Genomic DNA, 22,679 nt, shown 5'->3' on the forward strand with positions numbered 1-22,679 from the left:
AAAGTCGGTTACAATGGGAGGAGATCTACATATCCGAATCGCCAAGCTTGCCTTCCACGCCAAGGAAAGTCCCATCCGGACACGGGACGAAGTCTTCACTCTTGTATCTTCATAGTCCAGGAGTCCGGCCAAAGGTTATAGTCCGGTCATCCGGACACCCCCTAATCCAGGACTCCCTCACCTCCCCTCGTAGTTGAGGGGTAGATCTTGGTTTTAGAGTCTTTCAAATTCTTCATAGTGATCAACAGATATAAATCCCAAGTGACTCAGAGAATAGAGCTATGCTCCCCGGCAACGGCGCCAGAAATTAGTCTTGATAACCCACAAGTGTAGGGGATCGCGATAACTTTCTAGGGTAAAGTATTCAACCCAAATTTATTGATTCGACACAAGGGGAGCCAAAGAATATTCTTGAGTATTAGCAGTTGAGTTGTCAATTCAACCACACCTGGATAACTTAGTATCTGCAGCAAGGTAGCTAGTAGCAAAGTAATACGATAGTGATGGTAACGGTGGTAAAAGGTAAAGATAGTAATAGCAATATTTTTGGTGTTTTTTAGTGATTGTAATAGTAGCAACGGAAAAGTAAATAAGCAAAGCACAATATGTGAAAAGCTCGTAGGCAATGGATCAGTGATGGATAATTATGCCGGATGCGATTCCTCATGTAATAGCTATAACATAGGGTGACACAGAACTAGCTCCAATTCATCAATGTAATGTAGGCATGTATTTCGAAAATAGTCATACGTGCTTATGGAAAAGAACTTGCATGACATCTTTTGTCCTACCCTCCCGTGGCAGCGGGGTCCTAGTGGAAACTAAGGGATATTAAGGCCTCCTTTTAATAGAGAACCGGACCAAAGCATTAACACACAGTGAATACATGAACTCCTCAAACTACGGTCATCACCGAGAAGTATCCCGATTATTGTCACTTCGGGGTTGTCGGATCATAACACATAATAGGTGACTATAGACTTGCAAGATAGGATCAAGAACACACATATATTCATGAAAACATAATAGGTTCAGATCTGAAATCATGGCACTCGGGCCCTAGTGACAAGCATTAAGCATAGCAAAGTCATAGCAACATCAATCTCAGAACATAGTGGATACTAGGGATCAAACCCTAACAAAACTAACTTGATTACATGATAAATCTCATCCAATCTATCACCATCCAGCAAGCCTACGATGGAATTACTCACGCACGGCGGTGAGCATCATGAAATTGGTGATGGAGGATGGTTGATGATGACAACGACGACGAATTCCCCTCTCCGGAGCCCCGAACAGACTCTAGATCAGCCCTCCCGAGAAAGATTAGGGCTTGGCAGCGGCTCCATATCGTAAAACGCGATGAAACTTTCACTCTGATTTTTTTCTCCCCGAGACGGAAGATATGGAGTTAGAGTTGAGGTCGGTGGAGGTCCAGGGGGCCCACGAGAAAGGGGGTGCGCCCTACAGGGGGTGCGCCCCCTGTCTCGTGGACAGGCCGTGGGCCCCCTCGTGTATTTCTTTCGCCCAGAAATTCTTGTTAATTCCAAAAAGTGCCTCTGTGGATTTGCAGGTCATTCCGAGAACTTTTCTTTTCTACACATAAAACAACATCATGGTAGTTCTACTGAAAACAACGTCAGTCCGGGTTAGTTTCATTCAAATCATGCAAGTTAGAGTCCAAAACAAGGGCAAAAGTGTTTGGAAAAGTAGATACGTTGGAGACGTATCAAGTTGCACTTTCAATACCTACACGGGTTAGTCCCACAAGGAACAAACAAGGATATCCATAGACATAGAGTGATGCACACGCAAGATGATGTCCATGAAAGCATTAGGTTACCTTGTCCCTTGTCTTACCAACAAGAGGGTTTGTGACTCCTTGGATTAGTGCAAGATATGGAGGTTGTTTGCTCTTGTCCTCGCCAAAATGATAAGAGTGAAGTATGTTGGCAGAGTCACCCTCAAGAACTCTCTAGTTCTTCTTCTTTGGGATCCACATCATCTTGATGGGAATCCTTGGAGTTGTAGTCGTACTTGATGAAGTAGAGTTTGATGTAGTCTTGGGAATCCACTTGACCAATGCCTTAGGTGCTTCTTCAATTGCATCAATCTCCTCTTGAAGCTTGTCCTTGCCTTTTTGCTTGTGGTCTTGTGGTGGAAGATCATCTTGAACTTGTGTTCCTTTGAAAGAAGTAGGATCATACTTCTCTTGTTGAGGAACAAACTTCGTCTTGGGGTATTGATCTTCTTCCCACTCAACTCCATTGGCATTGAACTTTCGTTCAAAACCAACACCTTGATTCTTCCGGTGCCTTCCTTGCTTGCGTACAATCTCCTCGAATTGCTTACTTTCGGCAAGGCTCTTGTAAACACCTTTCTCTATGATTCCCTTCAATAAGCTATTTTCTTGCTCAAGTGTAACTTGGCTAAGAGAATCGTTAGTTGAATCAAGAGAACTACTAGAAGCAACAATATTGGATTTAGCATGATTATTGTTACTACTAGAAGGAGAATCTTTCTTGTTCTTGTTACTAGACTTGACTTGTGGCATGTAAGTAGATAAGAGTAAATGCTTGGCAATGTAAGAAGAACTTTTCTTGCGAAGATCATCATTGATTGCCTTTAAAAACTCATGCTCTTGCTCAAGGTTGAGCTTTTCAAAGCGTATCTTCTCATGAGTCTTTAAAAGTTCTCGATGATCTTACAAGATAGTTTCATGAGCTAACTTAAGAGTGTTTAGTTCTTTAGTTAGGTGCTCAATCTTCTCCTTATCATTGTCATTCGTTTCATCATAGTATTCATCACTAGAGTTGTCAACAAGTAAATCATCATCACCTAACAAGTCATCTTCATCACTATTAAAATCATCATACTCGAGATGTGATACCTTTGGGCCTTTAGCCATGAAGCATCTTCCAATTCCTTCATTTGGTGAGTCAAATATGTCGTAGGAGTTGGTTGACACAAGTGCTAGGCCGGCAACACCTTCATCTTGAGTATATTCGGAGTCGGAGTGATAGCTTCTCTCGGAGTGATGGTCGGAGTCGGAGCCGGATACCCATTCACCAACATGAGCTTGATGTCTTTGTTTTGTGTAGCTATTTGATGATTTGTCCTTCCTTTCCGAATCCTTGCTTCTCCGGGATGTTCTTCGTTCATAACGATCATCTCTACTCTTCCTTTCTCTTGGTGGTGATTCTTCTCTTCTACTTCTTCTTTTTGGAGAATCTTCTCTTCTTTTGTAGGGAGTCGTACACTCATTGGAGTAGTGTCCGGGTCTTCCACAATTGTAGCAATTACGCTCACGACTTGAAGATCTTTTGTCATTGTAGGACCTTGACTTGGAACTTCTTTCCTTGCTTCTACTCTTGTAGAACTTGTTGAAGTTATTCACCATTAGGCTCAATTCTTCATTGAAGGTTTGTTTCTCACTTGATGATGTGGGAGCTTCACATGAGGCTTTGTAAGCACCACTTGACTTGTTGTGGATCTCTTCCTTATCCTTGAGTGACATTACATGAGCAACAATTCTTCCAATGACCTCCGTTGGCTTGAGATTCTTGTAATTGGGCATCATTTGGATCAATGTGCACACGGTATCATATTTTCCATCCAAGGCTCTTAGGATATTCTTAATGATGAATTTGTCGGTCATCTCTTCACTTCCTAAGCCGACAATCTCATTTGTGATGAGAGCAAGCCTAGAGTACATTTCAGCGACGCCTTCACCATCCTTCATTTTGAACTTGTCAAGTTGACTTTGAAGCACATCCAATTTGGACTCCTTGACGGAGTCGGTACCTTCGTGCATGTCAATCAAAGTATCCCAAATTTCCTTTGCATTCTCAAGACGGCTGATTTTGTTGAATTCTTCGGGGCACAATCCGTTGAAGAGAATATCACAAGCTTGAGCATTGTATTGCAACACTTCAACTCTTCCGCGGTAGCATCACAGTTCGGTTCTCTCCCATCAAATAATTCACCTTGCAAGCCAATACACACAATAGCCCAAACAGTGGGGTTATGTCCAAGAATATGCATTTTCATCTTATGCTTCCAACTAGCAAAATTTGTACCATCAAAGTAAGGACCTCTACGGTGGTAGTTTCCCTCGCTAGACGCCATACTCTCCTAGGTTGTGAGACCAAGGCTATGACCACCAAAAGCTATGGAAATCAAAGCAAATGGAGACCAACGCTCTAATACCAATTGTAGGATCGAAAGTATGTCTAGAGGGGGGGGGGGTGATTAGACTACTTGACCAAATAAAAATCTAGCATTTTCCCAATTTTAGTTCTTGGCTGATTTTAGCAACTTAGCACAAGTCAAGCAATCAACCTACACATGCAATTCTAACAGTATAGCAGCAGAATGTAAACAATTGCATATGAAGGTAAAGGGATGAGTTTGAGGAAGCAAACGCAATGGTGACACCGAGATTTTTTATCCGTGGTTCCGATAGGTGGTGCTATCATACATCCACATTGATGGAGACTTCAAGCCACGAAGGGTAACGGTTGCGCGAGTCCACGAAGGGCTCCACCCACGAAGGGTCCACGAAGAAGCAACCTTGTCTATCCCACCATGGTCGTCGCCCACGAAGGACTTGCCTCACCCGGGTAGATCTACACGAAGTAGGTGATCTCCTTGCCCTTACAAACTCCTTGGTTCAACTCCACAATCTTGATGGAGGCTCCCAAGTGACACCTAACAAATCTAGGAGATACCACTCTCCAAAAGGTAATAGATGGTGTGTTGATAATGAACTCCTTGCTCTTGTGCTTCAAATGATAGTCTCCCCAACACTCAACTCTCTCTCACAGGATATGGATTTGGTGGAAAGAAGATTTGAGTGGAAAGCAACTTGGGGAAGGCTAGAGATCAAGATTTATGTGGCAGGGATGGAAGATCTTGATCTCAACACAAGTGTAGGTGGTTCTCTCTCAGAAAAATGGATAGTGGAAGTGTAGGCATGTTCTGATGGCTCTCTCCACGAATGAAGAGTTGGTGGAGGGGTATATATAGCCTCCACACAAAATCTAACCATTACACACAACTTACCAAACTCGATGGGACCGAATCGCTAAACTCGGTCAGACTGATTTAGTTCATAATGTGACTGTTAGGCATTTCAGTGGGACCGACATGTCAACTCGGTGGGACCGATATCATTAGGGTTAGGTTATAACGTAATCTCGGTGAGACCGATTACACAAACTCGGTGAGACCGATTTTGGTAATAAGCTAACCAGAGAGTTGGTCAGGCAAACTCGGTGGGACCGGTTCGCCCATCTCGGTTGGACCAAAACGTTACAAAAGGGAAACAGAGAGTTTGCATTGCAATCTCGGTGGGACCGATCGCTCATCTTGGTTTCACCGAAATGTTACGAAGGGAAATAGAGAGATTACAATCCCATCTCGGTGAGACCGAGATCCCTATCGGTGAGACCGAAAAGACTAGAGTTTCTGGCAGTGGCTATGTCAACTGAACTCGGTGGCGCCGGATAAAGAGTTTCGGTAGGGCCGAGTTTGACTTTTGGTTTGGGACATATGTGGATATGAGAAGTAGTTGAGGGCTTTGGAGCATATCACTAAGCACTTTGAGCAAGCAACTCATTAAGCAACACCTCACCCCCTCTTAATAGTATTTGCTTTCCTATTAACTCAATGTGATCTTGGATCACTAAAAGTAAAATGTAGAGTCTTGTGCTTTGAGCTTGAGCCAATCCTTTTGTCCTTAGCATTTTGAGGGGTCCACGTTTCTCATCCATGCCATGCCAACCATTGAGCTTTCCTGAAATGTTTATCTTGAAATAGCATTAGCTCAATGAGACATATGTTGTAATGAATTACCAAAACCACCCAGGGATAGTTGCACTTTCAGATACATTCTGCCAACATTGGCTAGTTCATGAGCAACTAAATTTGCACTATGCCTACACACCCCTAGAGCATATTTGGAAAACCACGCCTTCAGCTGGAACTTTGTATCCTCGATAACGACTGCATACGGCGAGGAGTCGGCCTTTCAGAGATCCAACGCTTCTACCAATAGTTGTGAGTCTGTTTCGAAGACCGGCTGAACTACGCCGAGATCTGCAGCTAGTGCAACTGCATTGGACATGGCAATAACCTCCGCCCTGAATGGATCACTGATGTACTCCTTTCTACCCGCTCGAGCCGCAACCAAGACTCCATCCGAGGTGCGAGCAACAACACCCCAGCCCACGTGATGATCATCTGGGGCAAATGATCCATCCAAGTTGAACTTAACCATTCCTTCCCCCGGTGGCTTCCACTTATCAGATGAGGATTTTCCCGATTCCGGAACATAGACCAGCTTGTACTCCATGACCGAACTGCGGGTGTGATGAGCCACTTCGCCTGGAGTTAACGGAAGCTCTCCCTATCTTACTTTGTTCCGATTACTCCACCATAGCCACCAGAAGGTGAGTACGTGCATGCGTTTACCTTCATCCAGTCCCCAAAGATAACCCATCATTGCATGCACGTCCGTGATATCCTCCAGGTTCATTCTCTCCTTCTCCAGAGCTAGCTCTCTCCACACCTCCTTAGCCACTTTGCATTTCACAAACAGGTGAGCACCATCCTCATCAGCTAAGCCGCAGAAAAAGCACCTTGTGCTCTGAAGCTGGAAACCCCTTCGTTGCATATTGGTCAGCAGCGCCAGCGATTCATGCTTGACCCTCCACGCAAACATCTGGACGTTCCTAGGGCACGACATTTTCCATATCCTCTTCCATGAGTCCTCATTGCAACTGTTAAGGTTGCCTACAGAAGTTGAGCTCGCCCCAACTCCACCATTCCTACTCAGTTTTTGCAACTCTACATGTAGTTTATACGCACTTTTGACTGAGTGAATACCTTTTGGCTCAAAGTGCCATGCGATAAAATCTTGGACTCCTTCTCTCAAGGGCATCTACAGGATGTGGTGCACATCATCCGGCTAGAAGGTGTCTCTCACCAGCCTTTCATCCCACTGTCCCGTTGCCGGGTCTATGAGTTCACTCACATATTGTAGGATATTGTTCCTACGTGGGGTTATGACTGTTCTTGACCACAGCCTTGGGATCCATGGATCCGTCCAGATTTGTACTAAAGCTCCGTCCCCAATGCGCCAGATATAACCTTCCCGGACTAGTTCCAGTCCTTCCAACATACTCCTCCAGGCATATGAGATCCCTCCTTGGCCTGGGCCTCCAGCACATGACAATGGGGGAAATATCGTGCCTTGAGGACCCGACCACACAAGGTATCCGGGTTTTGTATTAACCTCCAGATTTGCCGTGACAACATTGCCATGTTGAAGCTGTACATGTCCCGGAATCCCAGCCCTCCCTTAGCTTTTGGCAAGGTTAACTTCTCCCAGCTGATCCAGTGCATCGAGTTTTCCTTGTCTTTTGACTCCACCAATAGGTGCCAATGAGAGAGCTCAATTCATGACAGAAGGTTTTGGTGAGATCGAAGCAAGACATGGCAAAGGTGGGAATCGCTTATGCTACTGCCGTCACTAGTGTCTCCTTGCCAACTTTTGCAATGAGTTTCTCCTTCCACCCATAAATGCGCCCCGCTATTGCTCCCTTGACATAGGCGAAAGCTTTCCTCCTGGACTTGCCCACATGCACCGGAAGCCCCAAATACTGGTCATTCCAGGATTCGTTTTGAATTTGGAGGGCATCCTTCACAACCGTCCTCACTGTCGCCTCTGTGTTTGGACTGAACATCGCAGCATATTTCTCCAAATTAATGCACTGACCCGAGAAACTCTCATACAGGTCTAGAATCTCTCTCAATGCAAGGGCCCCTTGTTGGTTTGACTTCAGCAGCAGGACCGAGTCATCCGCAAACAGTAGATGTGAGACTGCCGGCGCATTCTGGCAGTTTTTTACCCCACTGATTCTGCCATTCCTTTCGGCATCATGCAGCAGCGCTGACAACCCTTCCACACATATCACAAAAAGGTAAGGGGATAGAGGGTCCCCCTGACGGAGGCCCCTTGATGGAGTGAATTGCTCCGTTAGATCCCCGTTCACTCTTATTTGGTATCTCACCGAGGTAACACACTTCATGATGAGCTCAGTCCACATGGTTCCAAACACAAGCCTCTCAAGCATGGCACGCAAGAAGCTCCACTCGACACGGTCATAAGCCTTGCTCACATCTTCCTTAATGGCTGTAACCCCTTCCTTCCCTTTCCTCTTGTTTAACAAGTAGTGCGACAGTTCATACGCTATCAAGACATTGTCGGTTATCAGCCTTCCAGGAATAAACGTGCTTTGGTTCTCCAAGATGAGCTCTGGCATGATGAGCTTGAGCCTATTGGCCAGCACCTTCGAGACAAGCTTGTAAAGAACATTGCACAATGAGATAGGCCTGAGATCTTTAATCCTGCTTGGGTTTTTGACCTTTGGGATTAGCACAACTGTAGTGTCGTTCCACCCCATCGGTATTGCACCCCTATTCAACACAGATATCACCTCTTCCACAATACGATCACCCATAAAATGCCAGTTCTTCTTATAGACGATGGACGGATTCCAGGTCAATCAGCTATTGTGTTAGAATATAGTGGGTGTAAGTTATATCTCAAAAAATTTGGCAGTTAATTAGTGGTTGATAAAGATGGATACGCTTTGGTTTATATTACCAAAATTTGGGCTAGCAAATATTCGGCAATGATAATAAAAGTGGGAGACGCTACGCGTTCGCCGGGTGATCCGTATCAAACATCCGCCACCTCGATGGCCGTTCGACGCGCAGCCGTCCGATCTACTTCTGGCGCGCGGCTCGGTCTCCTCCCCCGACCCATTAATTCCTGAAACAACGGTCGAGTTGCAGAAATAAGTGTCTTGCGAGCCATTCGATGCGTGACGCGAGCCGTTCAATCCTCCTCTCTAATTTCCTGCAACGATGCTCTTGTTGCAAGATCTGGTCTTCTCTGATTTCCTGCAACAAGACCTTATTGTGAAACCTCATCTTCTACAATTTTTTGCAACAAGACCCATTTTGCAAAAACCTCTTCTTCTTTAGTTTTCTGCAACAAGACCCTTAGAAAAATTGCAAACAACAACTCCCGCCGCATCTAATTTTTTTGCAACAACATTTTTCATGGGTCTAATTTTCTGCAACATCTTTCACACGTCCAATTTTCTGCACATCTTTCAGGCGTCTAATTTTCTGCAACAAGATCCTTGTTACAAAAGTTGCAACAACATCTTCCATTGCGTCTAATTTTCTGCAACAAGACCCTTGTTGCAAAAACTAAAACAACATCTCTACCGCATCTAATTTTCTGCAACAGGACCCATATTGCAAAATTAGCATGACCATGGATGGGGAAGCGAGTGCAGCCATGGATGAGGGAGGCGAGCGTGGCTGCCGGGGATGTAGAAGCACCGTTGTTGCAGAAAACTTGAAGCGGGAAACTGAGCTCGGGGAGGCGGCAGCCATGGCTGTCCACTCCGGTGCTCCCCGAGCAGCGGGACGACGATGGACGCGGACACTGGTGCTCCCGGGGACGGCAAACGCGGCTCCAGTTCTTGTTTCAGATGTGGCGAAGGGGGAACTTGGGCGGGATGGAGGCAGGAGAAGAAGAGGAGGGGCGTGGCTGACGGAGGCTTGGCTATCGGCAATGCCCACCGGTGACGATGCGCGGGTTGGGAATGAGCCAGAAGGGATAATTAGGATGTAAACCGGGGAAGGAGAAAAAGTGACGCACGAGTGGAGGAGAAGATAACGTTGAGAAAGGGAAGGAGATAGTCTTGGTGTACCCTCAGTGCCACGTGTAGCGCGGAGAAGGCGGCGGACGCGGACGGTGTTTTCAGCCGGTTGAAGATAAGTTTTTCCCATAATAAAACTTTAGAAAATTGACACTTTTTTAAAAGGCTGGCAAGTTTTTTTTTTTTTGAGGGGGAGGGGGTGGGGGTTTGGGTTGATTTTATTTTACAATCCTTCAGTACTGTGCACGAATCCGGTCAGTTCATCACAACAGATGCCGACCACCGACCACATCTCCTCGCCGCCGCAGCCGGCGTCGCCGGGCGTTGGCGCCGTCGCCCTCTCGTCCGCCGTCGGCGAGCTACTCCGCTTCGTCCTCTCCTCCCACGTCGCCGCCCCGGACCCGGCCCTCCCTCTGTCCCTCTCTTATTGCTCCCGCCTCCTCGAAGACGACCTGTGCGATAAGCTGGCCACGGAGCTTGCAGGGTGCGCCGAGGAGGGGCGGATCCCGAGACCCCCAGTGGTAGCGGGGGCGGTAGGAACTCCTGCCGAGGAGAATGGTTCGCGTAAGAGGGAGGGGGAGTGGGAGGCGGTCCTGCGCGAGAAAGGCGGCGAGTTAAAGCGGGTATCTTTCTCAGATTTGCTTTCTTCCTCTTCCTCTCTTTAATCGGCTTTGCTTGAATTCCACTGAAAAAAATAGCACGCTATAGCGTTCTAAGCAATGTCTCGCTAAATGAAATCAGTGCGATATAGCAGATTTTAAGGGCTGCTCTATTTTTTCATAGCACACTATTTTTCTTCCTTGATTTTTTGCTGAATAGGTGCACGTTTGTTGTCAGACGATGAGACTGGAGGTAAAGGAAAATATTTTCAGGGCAATAATCATCTTCTAGCTAGGAAGTCAGAATCATGGCTGAAGCTGTTGTCAATCAATTTCGGGGTATAATTGTATTTGTGACAGTGTTTAGACTTTTAGGACTTGTGATATGAATTATGATCATAAAGGATAAGCATGAGCAGTATAATGATACTTGTATATATTCATCAGTGTCTCTTTGGGAGCAGCATTCCTCGGCAGAGTACTAAATTTAATGAAAAGAAAGTATTGCGGAATTCCCTATTTGCTGTAATGTGGATACCTTGCAGAGGAAACTACAATTGGCCCTATGAAACTACTACACCCGGGCCAATATTTTTTTTTGGCATTTAAGAAATCCGTAAACAATGCATGTACAGGTTGATATATTATGTGGTCAGGCGGATTCAAGAGAACCTATGCAAAAACAAACTGGGTGTACAAATAGTTGCTTTGTCGAACCATCTTTCTTGTTTCTTGTGTTTTCTTGAAAGTTAGTAGTGTACTATCACATGTACATGTGTAATTTTTTTATTGAGTTATTTGAAATGTTAAAAAAAATTAGCTAGTGTTACCCGTTAACGCAATTTGTTTGACTATAGTTATTGTTATCTGTATTCACTAGATTTATGATGTAGTGGAGTTTGTGCTACATGTTCAAGAACCATACTTCACTCAACTCAGTGGTAATTCCAGAATCTTTTTCTTGTAGTTCATTTAACATCTAATTGACATTCATATTTCCTTTCCTTGTACTCCCTCCGTTCCTAAATATTTGTCTTTTTAGGATTTCAAATGGACTACCACATACGGATGTATATAGACACATTTTAGTGTAGATTCACTCATTTTGCTCCGTATGTAGTCACTTGTTAAAATCTCTAAAAAGACAAATATTTTGGAACGGAGGAAGTAGTTATATGTATATCAATATTACTTCTTTTTAATATATTTTTTATTTTTCTCTGGTGTGCAATATACACCATCAAGGATCTGTATTTAATTCTTAAAATTAATAATTTTATTTGTTCTGTTTTAACGGCTCAGTATAAAGCTGAAAGGCACTAATTGTCTAATTGATGTATTTCGAGAAAGATTGTAACCTGCATATTTTTTTTGCCTTTTTTGCCAACCACATTTTCTAACTTGAACCATGTACTTCTGTAGCTGGATCCAAGAACGTTGAAGGGAGGTTAGCAGCTGGTAATTACAACAGGTACACACAGCTGGTTTTAAATTTTTGAAGACTGTAATTCTAAGTTGAGATATATGGTGGAAAACATCACAGCCTTAATTTCTATCAACTAGGAACATCTATTGGAGTTACATTATGAAAATGGCAACAATTCTAGTTCTGTAGCTCATCATATTGTTCTGTTTAGGTGTTAGCACATATTTTACATTATGAAAATGGCAACAATTCTAGTCTGTAACTCATCACATTGTTCTGTTTAGGTGTTGGCGTATACTCCCTCCGTCTGGGTTTATTAGACCACCTTGTATTTTTGTCAAACTTTGACCATCCATGAAACTAACAAAATACAAATTATATGATAAAAAAACATATTGTTGGATTTGTATTTGAAGGAGGTTTTCCATAATATAATTGTTCTGACATATAGTTTACAATTTATTAGTTAAATTTATGGTCAAACTTTAGCCCAAAATGAAAGGGGGCCTAATAAACCCGGCCTACTACTTGGAAGCCTTATATTGTTGTTTCAGTAAAAAGTTATCTCCCAAGCTTATCGACTCTGTGAGCACTTCTGCTCGCTCTCTTATGCCTACGCATTATTTTTCATACTCAACGTGCATGCTATTCATGTAATCATGCTTTTTTTGTCATTTTGTCACAGGATTACACAAGGTTCTTTGTTGCTCTTCAATAAATGCCTCTTGCTTGAGGTTGAGGTAATTTTCTTTGCTATGTAACTAGCTTTTCTGGATATAATATTTATATCTTTGCACTGTTATCTTCATTAGTAATTTTCCTTCTTTAAGAAAAAAACTTGTATTTGTTGAAGTATATATGGATTCCCTGACCTTCTCCATCAGTTCAAACTTTTGGTTCTACTGGTTGGTGCATAAAACTTATTTGATCGCTGAAGTTATTTGATCTTTATGGATTTTCTGTCAATTCACATAAAGCACCGAATAGAAAAAATGGTAATGGCATGACCTCGGACGCGCCGCTGATTTGGCTCGATCTTTCACCGCAAGACAATCAGATATCAAATCATGGGGTCAATTCACGCAACCTGAAGACGAGGAAACAAATCCAGCAAGCAACGTGGAGATGAACAACATGCCTCTAACCTTGGCACAATAATCCTTGATCTCACAAGAACCTTCACGCAATCATGAGTTTACTTGATAACCATCAGCGCAGTCCCCGGAGGGATGATTCACCACGTGAACACAATGTTCAAACTCAATATAAAATTCGACCTCCTCTAATCTGGGCGCACCCCTATGCTTATATAGGTGAGGGGATGGCCAGGGAAATAACACAAGCATGGACCAGAATTCCAACTATGGTCCGACCCAGACTAGATACAAACCAACCCCAAAGGGGTTCGGCCCAAATTATGCGCGCAGGCTCAAATACAACGTGTACATACTTAGACATATAAAATCTAATCATTGGCTGTCCCATATGCAACGCAGCAGCACCTGGAGCTAGACATGTTTGGCCTCGCCTCCTCGGCTAAACTGAAACAATTCTTGTGGTGTTCTGAAATTGGGCTTTACCTCCTCCTTCATGGGAACAGCAGGAGGTAAAGGGATGCCCTCATAAAAAAATCCACAATTGATTCTGTTTAAAATATGTGCTTATATTTTATGACTATGATACATAACTGGGCAGATCATCCTTCTTGACCTGCACATATATACTTTTTATTCTAGAGTTGTAGTAAATCCCATTGCTTATTTATTTTCAGGCAGTTAGAAAGTACAGTTCGTTCTCTGAGATGCTGCAAACAGAGACGATCTCAAATGTCCTTCCTGGTATTTCATCAATTGAAGAAGGTACTTTGTTTCTTACGATCGTACCATTGTAGTGTTGCTTGTGCGGTGTTCCATAACTGGATTAATTTTCATGAAGTCTGCACCTTTGGTCACCCATGAGTTAATCCTTTTAAGAACCTATTTCTTTACTTATTATGGTGCATAGCTTATTTTGGCACTTGCCATGCCCTGGCTTTCTTACAATGCTTTTTTCTAAATTAATCTAGGCCGTAGTTAACAGTAATAACAGTGTAAGTGTAACTTTTATATAGAGCTGTACTACCTTGGTACATATTTCTTATAAAGCTTTCTGGACCCTGACAGCCTGCTGTGAATCCATGATGCGCTGATTGTTGTTGGTTTGGTAGGCACCTTAGATAATAATTTAATTCAGCTCGAAGGGTGCATGCTAGGCATGCTACCTCTTTAATCTTCAGACTTTATTGTACCACAAAAAACACAACTGAGCTCTTGTGATATGTTGATGGGTACACATTTCTGAAGCATCTCAAGTCCATACCCATGTTGATATCACATATGTTCTTTCTCACTAGTATTATTATCTTTTTGATATAAAAGGTTCTATATGCAGCTGTAAAGGACCCCTAGACAATCGACTAAATTATCTGCATATACAGGTGTCAAAGTTTATAGAAAATTCTACACAGAGGAAAAGGAGAACTCTTATGGAGTCTTGGCAATATCTGTCTCAAAGCCGCAAATCCAACCTTACATAACCATGACTGAGCTTCTTGCTGTGAGTGGCACACTTTAACGTTTCATTCCACGTTTCTTCTGTTTGTAATGTTACCAGATCATTTATAATCATATTTATAGCGACATATCTTTTATGGGGCATACAAGGCTGATATATCTAAATTCATTATGTATGTACTCCCTCCGTCCCATAATGTAAGACGTATTTTGACACTGTGTCAAAATATGTCTTACCTTATGGGACGGAGGGAGTACTTTGTAAATACACATTGAATAACACTAAGTGTCACTATTTATGCACTCAAAACAGCCAGCTCGCTTACCCCTTTGGCCTTTGCATGTCAATTGCAAGCTTTGTAGCTTGGAGTTTTACTGAATGTTAGTTAAATCTTAATGGCCAATAATATTTGTATTAATTCATGTTCTGGTTACCATAATTCATAAATACTCCTTCAATCAACATCTAAAAGGCCACATCAAAATTTGAGCTCAACTTTGACTGTAAATTTGTCTAAAAAATACTATACACATGGCACAAAAATTATGACATTGGATTCGTATTCAAAGGGTTTCCAATGTATAATAATATTTGTTGTATATGACTCATATTTAATAAGTTAAATTCGTGGAGTTAAGCTCAGATTTCGAGGGGGCCTTTTATATGTGGGATGAGGGAGTACCGTTTTTAGATCCGTTAGTTGCTTTAAGTTGAATATAATCACATATGGGCACTTGTACTAGGTATGTAGCTGGTTCTGTGCTTCGTGAACTTATCTCTTGTTATTTTCTAGGGATTGGGTTACGATGGATTAGGTAGACTCCTTGGTCTGGCAAACACATCAGGAACAGTTCCAGATGGACTGCCTCCTCCAAAATCCATGTTGATTTCATCTTGTATGAAACTACACAAGCCAACTGTAAGTTCAGCTTTAGCAACTACCTCTCAGTTCTATTGAATGCTGCCCCATCCAAACACTTTGCAGTTCTTGAATATTACCAAGCTTCCACCTTGTGAAATTTCTCTTGTAACTAAGAATAATGGTGTTGCATTGTACTGGAGGTGAAAAGTTGTTCTTTAACTGATGCTGCAAGGGCATTGGCCAAACATGTTCACAGGAGTAGGGATGGGTGGTGGGGCTGCCTCCATGGAAGTGGTAAAGATGTGTTCCTGCTTAACAATCATCAAGTTGAAGACTCGCATTATGGTATATTTAGTTAAAAGTATTTATCTACAGATCCAAAGAAGAATCAAATTTCGTCTGAAGTCATTGACCGTTTGTTACGTGAGGGCTGTTGGATTAATATTCATCTGACACAGCCCAATAGGCCTGTTTTTGAAATTCGTGTGTATGAAGGTTATGGTGCCCGATGGTCTCATGATGGTTTGAAGGTACATCTATTAGTTTCTTGTTCCTTTGTTGATTGTGCTGGGCTCTAATATAAAAAGTGACGCACCTCAACCCGCATGATAATTTTTCTATTATTGTTTTTATCACTCGAGTAATATTGTTGTCCATCGGCCAATCCTTTGTTTTCTAAATAAATCACTCATTGTTTGCCTTACCTGTCTTATTTACAAATCAGATATAAGAAAACTAGCCCGCTGAGGGAAAGCTTTCCCAAATGGCTCTTCGAGATTGGACTCGAGAAGGGCAAGACACCTGTGACAGGGTTACAAAATATTAGTGCCTGGACCCTGCAGGGCGAGCCCGGATATGAAAATAAAAAATGGTACCAAATTTAACTTCAAGTTGAAAACCATGTAAAAGTTTGGACGAAGGCACATGACACATTTGATTTTTATGATCAATTTATAGTGTAGAGTAGGCATTGTGATGTTACATACAAATTTGGATCACAAGATGAGAAATGATGTACTCGATAGACCATGAGATGTAAAAGATTTCTAGGTCTTATTATGTGTGCTCCAGCTTCGCCATGTTTCTTGTTAATCGGTTACTTGACTGTTCCTTGATTCCTTGGCATATGGTTTTGCAGTTCATTGGATTCTTGGAGCCTTACACACCAGATGGCTTTCTCAACGGTTGGAAACACTAGAGCATGATCTGAGTGATGCACACTAGTTCAAATGTTCTGTAGAATGGCGGACTGATGTCTGAACTTATGTTGTATGTCTTGTTCAAGGTCGAAGGAAATGTCTTCTGTAAGGCCTGAAGGTGGAAGTTACAAGTACTTCCAATACTTTTTCCAAAATCTGGTTATAGGGGTTGTTGTTGTCTTAAATAGGCAATGTCATTGTTGCGTGTTGTTGCGTCGTATGCAACTGTGCCATGGCGAACATTGTAATTTTGGTGCACATCAGCTCTGAAAGCATCAGACCATCAGACAGATTTCTATGTTGTACTAACTTGTAAGGTGTTTATACATCAATCGCTTATTCTATCGGCACAACAATCGGAGCATGAAAGCACCCAGATAGTAGCACATCTTAAAGATTTACACAGGAAACACAACAGATAAAATAGTCATCCATCTTGCATGATTTATTCTTTTGTGGAAATGCGAAGCTGGAATGCTGACTTGTATCTGAGTTATAAAATACTTCAACTCGCTGACTAGGTGACATTACAAGGAGTGCTTGCTTCCCGTTGGTCATTTCGCACATAAAGATGAAAAAGGGTGACAAGGTTCATAATCTATATAGATAGATGTGTATGACTATTTCAGAATCTCAATGAGATTCCAACTGTAGGCGTAATGAGCAACTTCATTGTCAAGCCGACTTTTTGCCACCGAAGAGGAGATTCCAACTGTAGGCGTTGCCCTTCTTTGCAGCAGCATCCACTCGCTTCGCACCAACCTGGGTAAAAACAAAATAACCATCAGATTATATTGACAATGCAAGGTCTAGTAGTTGACAGAATAAAATAGCTGTTCAAAAATTGTTTCATTTTTTTTCCTGACTGCAGTCCTCAAAATTGCACAATAGGACTACGTTTTTTACTTCTCAGATTTCAGTCCCCTAGACGCATCAGCTTGACCAACAAGTTCTAACCATGCCACTGAACCTACTTATTTATTTATCAACTCTTGAACTACCATGAATGCAAAGCAAGGCACAACCCAGTCAGTATATTCAACAAATAAACCTTGAAAAACTAAGGAAATTTAGAATGACAAAATGGTGGAATGGTGGAACACCAACAATTTAGAGAAAAAGCCAGAAAACATAGAAGAAACTGTAAGAGACAAGGAACAAATGACAAAAACCTAAAATATTATTACAAAATTTCACAAAGAGAAGTACGAGGAATTTAATTTTATAAAATAAAAAATATTCTTGAAAAACCACTAAAGAATTAGAGAATTTTAAGAAATGGTAATGACAGCAGAAACTTGGAAGGAAAAAAATCATCTGTATTCTGAACAAACAAGATAATACAGCAAAACTCACAAATGATTTATACACATTTGTAAGAAAACCAAAATGTTTTTTAAGTGCGTGGAAACACTCTATTTAGCCTTATTGTTGCAGTCAATGTACTCCTGTATTTGTAAATTTATTTTCTTCAAATTCCCAGTTTCCAAAAAAATAATATTTGTAGCAATTTTCCTTTTTATCTCAGAGTATTTCTAAACTTGCCACTTGCCAGAATCTTAAATTTCTTCAAAACCACTGCTCATCATAAAAAAAACTTGCTGCATCTCATGGATGAAAAAGGAGCTTCCTATTCTCAAAGAAAAATTCCTCAAAAAAAGGGCTTCCAGAGCTTAGGGTCAGACATCCTTAGACTTATCAGTTTGAAGGTTGAGGGGTGAAATCTAAGGCCCCGCTTCGAACAAAGAAAAAATGAACTCAAATGATACAGAACAAAGGAACGGCTCCCAAAAATCTTCCGTACACATTTTGGAGGAAATCAACTATTGTTCAAAACACACGGAAAATTTCCACTTCGAAATCAAAGGAAATATTCCCCCATGTTTCCTTTCAAGTGATTCTTCCACCCACAAGTTTCCATGTTATACCTATCCTATATTCCAACTGGCTTCTCTTCTCTATTCACGTGTTTTCAATCTGTACAGGATGTGTGGGACTCTGAGCCATGCCGCTCTAATTCATGAATTTTCCACGTTTTTGCATTTTCCCTATCAATGTTCCAAATGGGCTAACTGTAGTTGCAGTATGAGAAAAAAAACTTTTTCTATTTTTGAGTCATATAAGTGTGACATCATGAAAGTGCTTTAAAGCTAAATACACTGATCAAGTTTGTCCACACGATTTCTACATGTGACAAGTTTGTTCTGACTGGAGGATGCAAAGACAGTTCACCAGTAGATAAGGAAAAGAAAAACACCAAACTAGAAAAGATTACCTTGTCCATAAGCCACCATCCAATTGTTGGCATGTATTGCACCACGTACATAACAGCCAGCACAGGCTGCAAAGGAAGTCACTAAAATTCAGATTCAATATGTAACATAAATATAGAATGACAAATCCACTATGCAGAGTGCCAGACATAAAATAGGAACTTCATGTCATAGATACTTGAACCAATAGTTTAACATAGTGATACAAGCTACAAACCCGTAGGTTACTACAACATAGTGATTGTACTTAACACATTATTATATTATAGAAGCTTTTATGTTAGTACATGCACTAGCTAACTGATGTTATTGCTCAGAGAAAACGTGGGCACAAAGTTTCAAGGATCCATTAGGGAAAGCTTATACTGTGTAAATGAGTCAGATATGGTGGTAAGTTTCTAGCATAATATATAACACGTGAGCATAATAAATTAAGACGTCAGGCTTCTTAAATGGTCCAACCAGTAATGTTCAGAATGAAATATACCTGATATGATATCCATGCTTCTTTTAGTCCATGAGTTGCGGCAACTATTGTCAGTTCAGCACATCTTTCCACTGAAACACGTTTCTGCATAGGTTAACAAGAATTAGTAAATATAAAAACAACGATTAGAGAAGGGGACTGAGAACCAACTTTCAGCAGTTAAGCAAGTACAAGATGTTAGGATGTGAGCAGAATGTGATAACGTATGTACAACAAAAAAACATTAAAGCAAGTCTAGACACAAACAACATGCATTTTAGGACACTGCTGGATTATGATAACCTCATTCGATTCAGCAGTTGCAATTATTGGGCTTGTTCTAACACATGTGGGATGAATGTCTGGATAAAAGAATTTATCTAACCTTAAGACTATGAAACACAAAAGATGGTAGCTAATAGAATTTTACATAGCTTCATTTTCACATAAGATTTGGAAATGAGCACGGCAAACTATGCTTAGCTGAGATGAGGTCTTTGTGTGACTTTGTCAAGCAAACTACTTCCGTTTGTTCGAAAAAAATAAAGAGAAGTCTAATAAACAAAGCATAACCTCGGATGAATGCCTTTGTGATGAAGAAGTTGCACCAGAAGGTACTGGTGTTTCAATAGGTCCAGGACAGACAACAGTGACCTTAATGCCTTTCGTACATAACTGCAGCATGGAAGATATATAGCTTGAGCAACATAGTCGCGAAAAAACAAACAAAACATACAGGAAAACAACCAAATATCTACAGAGAACCATCTAACCATGAAATTCCATTTGAACAGAAAATACAGTCAATGCTCTTGATAACAGAAGAAAGATTGTCTATGAATACTTGTTGATAACAGAAGTGGATAATTCATATGCATATAAATTTAGCATACCCAGAATGTATTATGTTGCAAGCTTAACGAGCTAAAGGTATGATTTTAATACCTCAGAGCGCAGAGAAGCAAAGTAGCCATTGAGAGCATGTTTGGAAGCAGAGTAAAGAGCCTGACCAGGTGTGGGCACCTTTCCAGCTGCACTACTCATCTGTGAATAGCGAGTTAGCTACAATAATAACCTAATAGAAATCATGTTGATAATAAGTTCTGTTACAGACATACCACAACAAAATGACCCATCCCTCTATCCAACATGAAAGGTGCAAGAAGGCGAGTCAAAGTAATTGTTCCAAAGACATTGACATGAAAAGTAGCCTGCATAAAAAGAAATAGTTAGCAGGGAGTTACGTTGTCAATAACGATATAAAGAACAAAGTAAAAGATGGTTCACATACCTTAAGACCTTCCTCAGTTTCTTCCAGGGCCCCCCTTTTCTGCAATTTTATTGATTTATTTAGCAAGCAAAAACTTGTGGTGGTTGTGTAGCTAGACTAAAAGGGATTTAGGCTGATAGAAAGTGTATGATAATATTTACTGGACGCTCAAAGGCCGCATTGTGCATCATATAGTCAATGCCTGCACTGGAAAAGAGTGATTCCGCTGAATGTACAACTTCTTTCAGAGATTCTTCATCAGATGATAAATCCATAGGTAACACTTCAACTTTGCTATCTGGATGCTTGCCTTGGAAGAATAAAGAGAACAGGAAAAACATGAAATTCAAACTTGGTCCAGAACTCAGATTTCCGACAACATGAGTTTTTCAAACTTACTGATGATGTTACGTTTCACTCTCTCAAGCTCCTCCTTGTTACGTGCAGATAGTATGAGCTTTGCTCCTAAACTCGCAAACTGCATCGAAAGAACCTCCCCTGGCATTACAAGAAATTATTCTGGTTATCGTGGAACAATATGCTAAATTTAGCAAACATATCATGAAGTTTAGCAAAAGGATGACATGTATTGGATAAAATAACATATATCCAATTATCAAAACTTAAAGTGAACCATGAATAGGTTTTACGTGAATTAGCCATTTAATACTACACTGCAACAAACATAAGGCAGCCACTAAACCTACAAAATACCTTTCACTAATGAACAACATGTAATACCTCCATCTGGCTTAAAAAATCATACAATCAGCTTTGAGAAGTGCAATTTTGCTTACATTAAGCGGCTTAGCAGGTCATCACAAAATCTATAATTCTCTTTCTGTATTACCGTTCACTGATTAGCATATTTGCAATATCAGTTATGATGCAGACACCCCCTCTGTGACCAACTGACCATTGACCAATGTCATTACAGATCTACAGATATGCACACCAAAGTTCTCAGAGCAAGATAGTTGCATTACAAGGTTTTCCAAATATAAGGTTCCCATCAAAACAAAGCATGAGCATGGCAGATAAAACTGGAAACAAGGCCAGGTCAGGGATATAAAAAGTAATCTTCTAACCACTGTCCAATGGTGATCCACTAATAAACTAGCACAAAAAGTTCTATCGATTCGTCCTCTGTCTATAACTAGAGAATATGCGATCAACACAGCATTAATTAATACTAAAAAAGCATATGTACCATAGCATGATCTCATCATCGGGCGCAATTCTTTATTTTGTGACCGTCACCCTAACTGAAGCAATACACCTAAAGTTTAGCACTCAGGACATGCGCTTAAAACAAAGATCAAGTTCAACAACTCCACAGTCATAAATCACAACCACAACAAAAGGGTTGGCACCTAAGAAATCATATCAATCACACCCAATTTACTATGACCAAATTCCTTTTTCTTTTCATTTCTGACGATGAAATTCACCCAATTCAAGAGATAGAGAAGTAAACTCACCAATCCCACGGCTCGCTCCCGTGATCCATACAACCTGAAGGGCACCAAAGAAAGGAAAACACAAGCATACATAATTCAGACAACGAATCCAACGAGATGATAAGCAAGACAAGGGAGCAGCAAACACCAACCTTGCCGTCCACTTTGTCCCGCCGCGCCCGGCCGCACGACAAGAGGGTGAAATCTCCTGCGCCCAGCCAAGAACGAGAGCGATTAGCCCCCCAGCCAGCAGAGAGGAATAGAGGGGGGAACGAAGCACAGAGGGGGATACTTGGATATGCCTAGGTTCGATCGGTGGGCGGAAGGGGGGGGGGAGAGAATGGAGACGCGGCGCTGCTTACCGTCGGCGGTGGCGAACTTGAAGAGGAGGAAGGCGGCGGCGCCGGCGCCGGCGAGGAGCGCGAAGAGGAGGAGCATTATCGGCTGTCGAGCGGTGCGTGGTCCACGGCGGCGGCGCGTTCTCTCGCTGTTTTGATGTGAGCGCGAGGGAGTGTGACCGTGTGAGTTGCTGGGTGGAGAATTTCCGGTTGTGCTTGTTTGGCGTGGGTCTGTTCTCTGTTGCGGAAGTGGTTATGGGTCGGCTGCAGCCGCAAAGATGCTACGCCGCGAAAGTGGCTGCAACCTGCAACGATCTGACAGCGTGGACGTGACACTACTTATAGGCACAACATAGCACTTTGAACAAGCATTCACACTGCATTATAGGCACTTTGAGTTGAATGAAACCCTTAATTGACACCCTAGTCGAGTCGATATGAAACTCTAAATCCTACCCTAAACCCGAGTTGACACCTAAATCGAAGC

General features: G+C 41.8%; 2 protein-coding genes across 7 annotated transcripts; one reads left to right on the forward strand and one right to left on the reverse strand.

The window, feature by feature from the left end:
• Positions 1 to 9,978: 9,978 nt before the first annotated feature.
• Positions 9,979 to 16,690, forward strand: LOC123091173 (uncharacterized). Of its 6 annotated transcripts, none has more exons than XR_006442937.1 (11): positions 9,979 to 10,369; positions 11,226 to 11,286; positions 11,768 to 11,816; positions 12,457 to 12,511; positions 13,543 to 13,630; positions 14,248 to 14,366; positions 15,118 to 15,243; positions 15,387 to 15,480; positions 15,562 to 15,716; positions 15,911 to 16,057; positions 16,325 to 16,690. XR_006442937.1 is itself a non-coding variant. In XM_044512592.1 (10 exons), exons 1-10 carry the CDS (start codon positions 10,019 to 10,021, stop codon positions 16,382 to 16,384), a joined length of 1,158 nt encoding a protein of 385 aa, XP_044368527.1. In that variant the 5' UTR covers positions 9,979 to 10,018; the 3' UTR covers positions 16,385 to 16,690. The 6 variants fall into 6 exon arrangements, 2 of the variants coding, with proteins under 2 accessions (XP_044368527.1, XP_044368528.1); XR_006442938.1 differs by having other exon boundaries at positions 15,419 to 15,480; XR_006442940.1 differs by having other exon boundaries at positions 15,443 to 15,480.
• A 114-nt stretch (positions 16,691 to 16,804) lies between these two features.
• On the reverse strand, positions 16,805 to 22,487 carry LOC123091174 (dehydrogenase/reductase SDR family member 7). Its single transcript, XM_044512594.1, has 12 exons — positions 22,217 to 22,487; positions 22,007 to 22,062; positions 21,876 to 21,909; positions 20,794 to 20,892; positions 20,556 to 20,704; positions 20,416 to 20,454; positions 20,243 to 20,335; positions 20,070 to 20,168; positions 19,698 to 19,799; positions 19,146 to 19,229; positions 18,661 to 18,726; positions 16,805 to 17,147 (listed from the first exon to the last, which is right to left on the reverse strand). The coding sequence occupies exons 1-12, from the start codon at positions 22,290 to 22,292 to the stop codon at positions 17,061 to 17,063; spliced, it is 984 nt and encodes a 327-aa protein (XP_044368529.1). The 5' UTR covers positions 22,293 to 22,487; the 3' UTR covers positions 16,805 to 17,060.
• Positions 22,488 to 22,679: the final 192 nt, after the last annotated feature.

This window comes from Triticum aestivum, chromosome 4B, assembly GCF_018294505.1.
Source record: "Triticum aestivum cultivar Chinese Spring chromosome 4B, IWGSC CS RefSeq v2.1, whole genome shotgun sequence".
NCBI classification, from domain to species: Eukaryota; Viridiplantae; Streptophyta; class Magnoliopsida; order Poales; family Poaceae; genus Triticum; species Triticum aestivum.

Bases quoted from the DNA above. Each gene is read 5' to 3' on its own strand.
- LOC123091174 (XM_044512594.1), bottom strand. From the start codon at position 22,292: ATGCTCCTCCTCTTCGCGCTCCTCGCCGGCGCCGGCGCCGCCGCCTTC. The intron at 20,336-20,415 runs GTATGTGAACCA...CTTTTTATGCAG, and splicing joins AAACTGAGGAAGGTCTTAAG to GCTACTTTTCATGTCAATGT. The intron at 19,230-19,697 runs GTTATGCTTTGT...TAACCTATGCAG, and splicing joins CACAAAGGCATTCATCCGAG to AAACGTGTTTCAGTGGAAAG.
- LOC123091173 (XM_044512592.1), top strand. From the start codon at position 10,019: ATGCCGACCACCGACCACATCTCCTCGCCGCCGCAGCCGGCGTCGCCG. The intron at 12,512-13,542 runs GTAATTTTCTTT...ATTTATTTTCAG, and splicing joins GCCTCTTGCTTGAGGTTGAG to GCAGTTAGAAAGTACAGTTC. The intron at 15,481-15,561 runs GTAAAGATGTGT...ATTTATCTACAG, and splicing joins GGGCTGCCTCCATGGAAGTG to ATCCAAAGAAGAATCAAATT.